General features: G+C 50.7%; 1 protein-coding gene across 1 annotated transcript in view; it reads right to left on the bottom strand.

Annotated features, from left to right (window-relative positions):
• Window positions 1–2,077: 2,077 nt before the first annotated feature.
• The window catches only part of XRRA1 (X-ray radiation resistance associated 1), a 60,692-nt gene continuing 52,966 nt past the window's right edge, over window positions 2,078–9,803 (bottom strand). The window contains exons 15-19 of the mRNA XM_054725636.1: window positions 6,802–7,143; window positions 4,152–4,353; window positions 3,305–3,420; window positions 2,990–3,089; window positions 2,078–2,567 (exon numbers count right to left, since the gene is read on the bottom strand). Of these exons, the coding sequence (XP_054581611.1) occupies window positions 2,323–2,567; window positions 2,990–3,089; window positions 3,305–3,420; window positions 4,152–4,353; window positions 6,802–7,143 (1,005 nt within the window). The 3' untranslated portion in view covers window positions 2,078–2,322. The remainder of the gene's footprint in view (window positions 2,568–2,989; window positions 3,090–3,304; window positions 3,421–4,151; window positions 4,354–6,801; window positions 7,144–9,803) is intronic.

Below are 9,803 nucleotides of genomic sequence, written 5' to 3'. Positions count from 1 at the left end.
ATCCTCTATTAGATATCAAAGGTCAACTTCAAGTATAAAAAAAAGGAAAGCAGTTCTGATATTAGTAGTCTGCTGATAAAGACTTAATAAAAGCCAAAGCAGGCCTGGCTGGTGTGGCTCAGTGGTTGAGCGTTGACCTATGAACCAGGAGGTTACCGTTTGATTCCTGGTCAGGGCACAAGCCCAGGTTGTGGGCTTGATCCTCAATTGGGAGGCCTGGAGGAGACAGCTGATGAATGATTCTCATCATTAATGTTTCTCTCTCTCCCTCTCCCTTCCTCTCTGAAATCAAGAAAAAAAATATTCTAAATAATTAATTTTAAAAACCAAAGCAGCAATGCCATTGGTTTTAAGAGTGAGTGAAAGTCCTAACTGGTTTGGCTCAGTGTCGGCCTGCGGACTGAATGGTCCCAGGTTCGATTCTGGTCAATGGCACATGCCTGAGTTGCAGGGCTCAATCCCCAGTAGGGGGTGTGCAAGAGGCAGCCAATCGATGATTCTCATCATTGACATTTCTATCTATCTCTCTCCCTTCCTCTCTGAAATCAATAAAAATATATTTTTTTAAAAATCAATGAGCAAAAGGCAAATTCTGTATAAAAATATCCGATCCAGAGAAGGGATATACTCTTGGCCAAAGATAGCAGAGCTGGGACAACTGAGGGGCTCAGGCAGACAGCTTACCCAATGGCTAGAACTGTCCTATAGCTTTCCCAAAAAGGAGGGGATGAGCTCCCTGTCACTAGATGTGCAGGCAGGAGCTGAATGATCTGTTGTGGTGTTTACAAAAGGCTTCCTGCCTTGAGGTTGGGCTAGGATGGTCCCGGGAGCTGTTCAGGCCTGAGACCCTCTGGTTTGATAGTGTTTCTGGCTGAAGGGAGCAGTCCAGTTCTCCAGAACTGGAACTTAGCCAGGTTGGGTGTGAATGATGGAGTGATTCTCCCTCATGACATTAGGGGAAGGGTGGTTTTGGGCCCCAGGAGGTCTAAGGTGATGAGTCAGCACATGTTCCTGCACAGGAGTGCTGCTATGGCTAACACCTGCATTACCTGTATCTGCCCAGGTGCCTGTGTGAATGAGTGAGATATGACTGACTTTGGACTTGACATGAATGAGAATATATCTGTATTCTGTATGATGAGGATTTAACTGGTCACATGTGAGACTGGTTGAGTATGATAGGATGCAAATATTCTGTGTCCTAATAGAATCTCACACTTGAAATACAGCATCTACGCTGTGCTTGTCTTGTCAGCTGTGGCTACAAGACTATTTCTATAATCACCGTAATTACAACTTAGGTTGTGGAAGTTTGTATCTCACTGAGGATCCTTAATTCTTGTGCCACTGCTTCCTGGACCCTGGGAACTGCAGCCTGCTCTTCAGGTCTGAATTATAGGCACTTGCAGGGGAATAGCCTTAGGAGCGACGGTTGCCAGGTGACACCCAGCATCTACCTCAAATGCACATCTCTGGAATTCAGCCCCATGGCCTTCTCCCGATCCTCCTCTGTAGCAGGTGCTGACTACTGGGCACTCACAGGAATAGGACAATCCCACCGGCTGCCTTGGCCAGAACTAGTTTACTTACATGAGCCCAGGTTGACCTTGCACAGCCCCAGGGTCCATTTTAGAGCCGCAGCCCATCATGCTTACATATGGGACTTCAGTTTGTGTCCTAGATTAGAGTACCTTGGGAAACTCCATGTAAGGCCTCTCCTAAGCTTGTCCCAATTTTATGGCCTGGCTTGTCCTTATCCGATAAGGGAATTCCCAATCCTCCTTCCTCCCTCTCCCACATTTACCCTCACAATAGAAAAAGCTGCCCAATAGAAAAAGTACCATTTCTGGAGCTTGATGGCCTCAATTTTGCCCCCACCGCCATGCCCCCAAACACACTTTATTGGCTGTGGGTGAGTTATCTTCTCGGAGCATTAGGTTCTGTACTACTTCTCTATTCCATCAACTCCATGTTCTATCCTAGCGGTCCACGAAGCTCTGTTGGACACATGTGGCAGGATCTTTCCCCAGTGTGACAGCCTGGTACGGGCTCCAAGAAAGAACGTGGCCTACCTTGCTCTGCACACCCAGTCTTTATTGCTGCTGGGCCAGGCGCCGGATCCTGCCGGGCCTGGGAAGGGGAGCTCCGCCCTCTGTAGCCAGCCAGCCAGCCAGCAAGGCTGGGCTTAGCTCTGAGGCCTGTGCCCAGCCGAGCCAGCCCCAAGGTTCCAGCTCCATCAAGGGAAACGGAGCCCTCAGGGAGGGCGAGAGGCGCAGGGCGAGGGGCACAGGCCGGGTGGCGCCCATGGCCCTGTATGCAGCTCTAGCCTTTTGAGTCACTGGCTGTGGGCTCCGGGTAGAACTCATCCACGAACTGGAGGAAGCGGCTTAACTTGGGGCCGCTCAGGGCCGGGTGGGCCAGGGCCGGGGCCCTGAACACCGACCTCAGCGAGCAGCGCACCATCTCCCGGTAGCGCGCCTGAAACTCCTTCAGCAGCCGCTTGGCCTCCAGGTACTGCTTCTGGTTCACCAGCCCCCGCCGCTCCGTCCGCTGGCGCAGGACAGCTCCTGCAGGAGGGAAGCCAGGAGGGGCAGCAGGCTCGCTCTGGGTCTCACCCAGTCCAAGATGGGGGTGGGGGGTAGGGTGGAAGGGGCTGGATCCAGAGTTCCCAGAAAGTGGGAGGGGGAAAGAGAAGGGTGTTCAGAGGACTGACTGAAAATAGCCTCTCCAGCTTGGGGCCTTAGGAAGCCAGCAGTGTCCCCTCCTGATTCTATCTCAGGCCTTAGTTCTAGTCTGTACCATGCTGTGTGACATTAGGCAACTCCCTGCCTCACTCGGGCTTGTTTTTCCATCTGCACATGGGAAGGACCGGGGCACATGCTCCTAAGGACTCTTCCTGCCTGACACAGCCCTTTGCCTTATGCCAGCAGATGAGTAAACCGCTATATCTCGGGTTATAGCAGCTGAGGACTGGGGGGCAGGGTCATACCTAGCGGAGCCTCTGTAAGGTTCCGGGAGTCCCGCATGCGAATGAGGATGTCATCCAGCATCTGGGCTCGAGTCTTCCGTGGAGGTGGAACGGGGATCCTCTGGGTTTGACAAAGGGTGAGAGAGGAGAGTGTTATCCCAGTCCTATGCTCAGACTTTCCTGGCCTCACCTCCTCACACTATCACAGCCATAGGCCGGGAAGCAATTGGGGGCTCTGGGGAAGCACGGCCCTTAGAAGGCCGGGCGGTGACAGCCACCTCTGTCCCCGTGGGGGCCTGAGCGGGCATTTGTGTACTCAGTGCGGTGCAGGGTTACCCGTTTCTCCTTGGGGACGTAGTGTTTCTGAGGAGTGCCCAGCTTGGGCCTGGAGGAGGCGTACAGGAGTGGGTGCTTCAGCATGTGCTGCAGGGCCTGTGCATTCTTCTGGATTCCTAGGGCAGGAAGGCAAGGTGGAGTCCAGGCCTTCCCCCGCCTCCCACATGCCTCCCCCAATTTTTTCATTCCCCATAGAACAGCGGCCCTGGGTAAAAGGATGTGAAGCCCCACATCTCTCCCTGGTCTGTTGCTGTGTCAGAGGTCCATCATTCATTCAGTGAAAGCCAGTCCCCTTTAAGCAAAGATCCCAATGGGACAACAGCATTGGGGAGGGGAAAGGGGCTGGCCCCAGTGTAACCACATTAACCTCAGAGGGCTTACACTGCAGGGACTGACACCCGGAGAGCACAGCCGCTTCCTGTGAATGTGCCGAGACTATTCGTACATCAGTCTGAAATAAGGGGCTCAAAGAGGGCACTGCCTCCCTTGCCTCAAACCAAATAGGGAGGATTTTGGATGTTCAATTTGGGGTTTAACTGGGAATCTGGCCAGTCTGAGTGTTTGTTCATCAAACCCTTCCTGGAGAGACTTTTCCAACCAGAGCTGGGCCCAGACTGGCTGGAAGCTCTGAACAGCGGTGGCTCCCCAAAGCCTAGTAAGGCCCAGGCCAGGGGTCCTGACATGTGGGACTCCAAACCAGGATACCCGCAGGGGCCCCTTGACAGACATGAGATAGAAGACAGCACCCAGGTCTGGAAAAGAGTCGTGGCGCCAGCCTTGGCTTTGCCCTGACTTGACCTGGGCTATGGAGAGGGCTCCCTGCCTCGGAGGCATTCTCCTCACATACCCTTTGGCTCAATGAAGTCCGGGTCAGGCTTGGCTGTCAGCAGCTCCTCATAGCCACGGTACTTGCTGGAGAGTGTGGCAGATGAAAGCTTCCTCCGAGTCTTTTTCACCTCTCTGGGAGCTGAGGCTGGTGGTGATGGTCTTTGGTCTTTATCCACCTCTGACTCATCCCTATGGAGGAGGGAGTAAGACAGCCCACTCACCTGTGTCCAAAAAAGAAAACACATTCATTCATTCCACTAACATTTATCATCAGCGCTGGGTGTGTCCCCATGCGGGGCCCTGTTAAGGACAAGAACCAAGACTTGGGAGAGAGGACACAGACATGAAAATAGACAGTGACCATGTTCCCTGGTAAGCACACAAGGGCTCCAGGTGAGCCCACAGGAAGCCCTAAGCCAGCCTGGGGTGACAGGAAGCTTCCTGGAGGAAGTGATGCCCTAGCCCAGTGGTCGGCAAACTCATTAGTCAGCAGAGCCAAATATCAACAGGACAACGATTGAAATTTCTTTTGAGAGCCAAATTTTTTAAACTTAAGTTTCTTCTAATGCCACTTCTTCAAAATAGACTCGCCCAGGCCGTGGTATTTTGTGGAAGAGCCACACTCAAGGGGCCAAAGAGCCGCATGTGGCTCGTGAGCCACAGTTTGCCGACCACTGCCTTAGCCTGAACTAAGTGTTCAAGAGCCGGGAGAGCCATTCCCTGGCAGGGCTGCAAGAGATGAGAAAGAAGGACTGTTGCAAGCAAGGAACAGCATGATACAATCATAGCCAGGTGCACAGGTAAGACAGCAAGGTGCATCAGGAGAAACTTGACATGGGTATAGCTGGAGTGCACCATGAAGAGGTGGGCAGCGGGGCAGTAACCAGGAAGGACTGTAAATGCCAAGCCGAGGCTGTTTGTGTGTGTTTTATCCTCACTGTGATGCATGGCAATGCGTTTAAAGAGGGTGAGTGAAACTGAATTCACATTGTAGCTTACCCCAACTGGTTTTATAAGAAACAACTTTATGAAACCTGTATTTCATCTAGGGATGTAGTTATACTCATTTATTAAACTTATGATTTATAGAACATCTGAATAGACCTATAATAAGCAAAGAGATTGCATTAGTAATTTTAAAACTTCCCACAAAGAAAAACTAAGGACCAAATGGCTTCACTAGTGAATTCTACCAAATATTTAAAGAAGAATGGAGAAGGTAGCAGAACACACCCCTTGCTCCTCACAGGCGGCCTCCGCAGAGATGATCTCCCTCCCGATTAAAGAAACAAACAAACAAAACGGCACACCTGGGTGTCAGAGGGGCCTGTTCTGTGTCTCCGCCCCTCCTACCGGTCTCCTCTTTACTTCTCTAGTTGTGGGACTTCCGTTTGGCCAGCTTTCAGGCGGTTCTGAATGATGGCTGTTCTGTATTTTAGTTGTAATTTTGATGTGGTTGTGGGAGTCAGCGAGCACAGGCGTTTACCTACGCTGCCATCTTAGTTCTCTCTGTCTAGTTTTTAATGCTTATTTCCTTATACTCTACTCAAAACTGTTATTATAGTTCATAAAGATACTTTTATACTCGCTCAACCAACGTGGCTCAGTGGTTGAGCACTGACCCAGGAACCAAGAGTCACGGTTTAATTCTCCGTCAGGGCACATGCCTGGGTTGCGGGCTCAATCCCCAGTAGGGAGCATGCAGGAGGCAGCAGATTGATGATGTTTCTCTCTTATCGATGTGTCTATCTCTCTGTCCTTCTCCCTTCCTCTCTCTCTGAAAATCAATAAAAAATATTTTTAAAAAGATACTTTTATACTATATGAATATGTATGCTGCTATAAGTCCTCTGTGGAGTAAGAAATGGATGGATAGAGAATTAGACATAACCGTGTGGACAGATGTGCATCTTGGAAAGATCTGGCAGATTGGAGGGGCAAGACTGGAAGTGGGGAGGGCAATGGTACAATAATAAAGTTTGAGGGGGCCCTGCCAACTCTTCCAGCCACATATGCCCCTTTTCCTACACGGAACCCTTCTGTTGCACTGCCACTGAACCGTTCATGGTTCCTGTACATACCATTCATTTCCTTCCTCTGTATCCCGCTTCATGCTGCCTACGTCCTCACTATGTTAACTCCTGCTCGGCTTGCAAAGCTCATCTCATTCGCACCCCTTCCAGGAAGCCCGCCTCCTGGGCTGGGACAGAGGCATCCCCTCTTCCTCTAGGCTCCCAGCTCCTGGGTTTCTCACTCTCAACACTGACTGTGTGCATTGCTCCTGTCCATCTCCCCATGAGACTAAGGACATCTCAAGGGCAAGACCATGTCTCGTCCATTTGTATTCCCAGGATTCACAGGCATCAGAAGTGAGGTGACCTTAAGCAGATGGGCAGAGGCAGCAGCAACCCTTCCTAAAAACTGTTCAGAACCGTATCCTAACCCCAGGTGCTGTCTCTACCACAGTACCATGACTTGTCCCCACAGGTGTCCCTACCAGTACCCATGGATTAGTCACTGGCAGGCCCTGCTAGGTGTTGCCTTCTGGTTTCCAGACCTGTTGCCATGTGCTTGCTTCTGGCTGCCTATAGCAGTCCAGCCATCTAAGGGCGGCACAGGAAGCTGTGGGAACGGGGAACGAGTGGGCAGGGGCAGGTGGATCCAGGCACCTGCGTCAAGAAGATGGACTCTGTGCTCCTGGTATCCTCATCTGATGGGTGCTCTGGGCTGAGGTGGCCAGCAGTGTCACTCGGGCGAGACGTGGTCTCCTCAGTATGCACGGTGGAGTCAGAGCAGATGGGAGGAAGTGGCACGAAGGGCCGGCGATGCAGGGAAAGGCCCTCCAGGCCCTCAATGGCCATCGTTGGCTTCACAGGAGAGTCTTTGGCATTCGGCAGCACCTCAAGCAGCTGTGACTCCAATGTCTCCTCCGAGGGAGACTCCGTTGTGGTATCAGGTGGCTGATGGAGCACCAGAGGCTGCTTTGGCACCTTCGGAACCTGGGTTTGTACCTGTCATGGGAGGAGGGCTATATTGGCTTGCTTCCTAATTGGAATCTCTCCCATGGACCCTCACCAGCCTAAGACCACTTGGTACAGTGATCGGAGCACTGGGTGATGAGGGCTCATAGGGGAAGGGAGGGAGCAAAATCACATTTACTGGGCATCTACGATGTGCCCTATGCGTGACATACCTCAAAACTACCCAATGAATAATTATCCTCATTTTATAGATGAGGAAATGGGCTCAGAGAGGTAAAATGACTTGTCCAGCATCACAGAGTTATTCAGTGGCAGAGCTTGTTGTGGGCTCCAGGCCTCATTATAAACCCCTGACCATACTACTATGGCCTGCAGGAGCCTTAGCCTCTGTCCAAGGTTTAACATAGTTCCCTTGACTTTCCTCAGGGACTCTTAGGAGGGCAACGGGGAAGATGGTCCTGCTTTTCTGGAAGTCAGCAGCACCAGGCCTATTCAGGATGCTGCTCCTGCACCTTATCTAAAGATCCATAAGGTAGCCCAGCCGGCTTGGCTCAGTGGTTGACCTATGAAACAGGAGGTCACGGTTCAATTCCCGTTCAGGGCAAACGCCAATCAATGATTCCTTCTCATCATTGATGTTTCTATCTCTCTCTCCCTCTCCCTTCCTCTCTGAAGTCAATACAAAATATACTTATAAATAAAAAAGATCCATGAGGCAAATCTCTCTAGGGTTCAGGACCAAGGAAATAACTTCTTTTCTGTTGAACTGCTCAGCTTCCTTAATTAGCAAAAGCCCGTCATCCTTCCACCCTCCTCCTTCACCTCAGCTGCCAGGAGGGAGCCATGTGCTCAGTGCCCTCAGCTGGGCTTAGTTCTTCCTCCCTCCCAGGTTATACGAGGGCTTGATTTTATTCTTAGTCGAAGGCATTTGGTCCACTTAGATCTATACTTTGACAGACGATGTAGGGGAATGGAAAGATCCTAAGCACTGTTTTTATAAAAATATGGGCTGGAATGCAGTCCTACCTTTGAGCTTCCATCTCCTCCGTGTGAAATGGGAGAACAGTCCCTGCCCTGCCTATGCTGCTGAGTTCTCCCAAATGAGATGACGTATGCAAGCATACTAACTAAAAAGTGTGAAGACAGCGTTTTAAAAACAATATTTCCTTTTTAAAATACATAAAACTTTAGTGTTTAGACCTGAAGCCTAAGGATCCAGGGTCTTTTTTCAGAACCCCTGCTGCAGCGCCCACCACACCCAGTGTTGTCATTTGCTGCTGGCAGGAACCGGGCAGCAGGTATTCCTGTCTCTCTGTGGTCTGTGCTGGGGTGCCGGGGTGGGGTTGGGGGGAGAGACACTCTTTGTCTAGGCCTCCACCACTTTCCCAGCTCCTTCTCGAGGAAAGACCAGATAATGTAATTGGTCAGAGGCTGACAGTCACTGGACCCTGTGTCCCTGGTGAGCTGGATTGGCCAAGGGCAGGCTGTTTGGTCTTCCATTTGTGTCTTGCATGTCAAGAGCTCATACAGCGTCTTGGTTACATGTTGGGTGGGTCTGGGCCTGCTCATTTCCCCCAGTTCTGTCCATGCTTAGCCCTGAGGGAGCGCCAGCAGTCTTTGTCCATGTAACTGAGTGAGTAAAAGGCCCAGAGTCTGCTGTGTACATCAGGCCATCTCTGTGAGCACACTGGGACATATAGGCATCTCCAATCCAGCTAAAGGCCTAGCCACATTCTCCAGGCTGTCTGCATTGGAGGTTAGATGGTATTTGCCTAGTTTTACAAAGCACTGATTTGCTTCTCATTTGGTCACTGGATTTGTGTTTATTCTCTATCAGTCAGAACCTTAGAGGTTCCTCTGGACCTGAACACTAACTTAACAAGTACATGATTTCACCTCTCTGAGCCTGCTTCCCTGTCTGCTGGGAGGATTATGGGACAGCACACGTGAAGGTGCTCAGCAGAGTACTGGGCATGGGTGCTCTGTACATGGGAGAGAGGATTATGTAGTTAGCATTCGACTCACTCTGATTCTGCCTGTGCCCAGCTGCTGATGGGGAAGGAGGTAGTAAGATCCTTAGAGGAGGCAACAGACAAGGGGAAGATGATGGAAACCCCTTGAATTTCTTTTTCTAGTTTTAAATGCTACTCTGGTCCAATGAGGGCTCCAGATAAGAAAGAGCTTGGCTGAACAGAGGCAGGCTGTAGAGCGGTGGCAATGGTAAAACTGTACTTAACTTTTGGTACCAGCAACCCCTAGTCCAGCTTTCGGCTATAGGAAGACGTAAGTTCAAGGACGGAGGAGCATTTCACAGAAATTTCTGAAATCCATCGGATGAAAGAGGGATTTAATTTACTTTATGGCATCCCAGAAGGCAAGTCTAAGAGCACTGGCTGGGGAAAGTACAGAGAGAGCCGACGGCTCTCGGAATAAGGAAATGCTTCTTAGCATTCAGGCAGGAGGTGTGTGTTCCTAGGCCTGGCACAGCCTTCATGATTGCCATAGGTGACTATGACTTGCATTGGTATGGGTTTGGGAGTTTATCGTGTATTTTCGTATCTGTTGCTTCATCCAGTCCCCTCAGCAGCTCTGAGAGGTTTTAGAGTTGAGAAGCTGAAGCTCAGAGAGTGAAACTCTTGCCCAAGTTCAGACAGCTACGGGAAGTGATGGGGCCAGGCTCATACCTGGGT

The sequence above is a fragment of the Eptesicus fuscus genome, chromosome 13, assembly GCF_027574615.1.
Source record: "Eptesicus fuscus isolate TK198812 chromosome 13, DD_ASM_mEF_20220401, whole genome shotgun sequence".
NCBI lineage: Eukaryota > Metazoa > Chordata > Mammalia > Chiroptera > Vespertilionidae > Eptesicus > Eptesicus fuscus.
The sequence above is the reverse complement of the archived record's forward strand: the minus strand, read 5'-3'. Positions and strand labels throughout refer to the sequence as shown.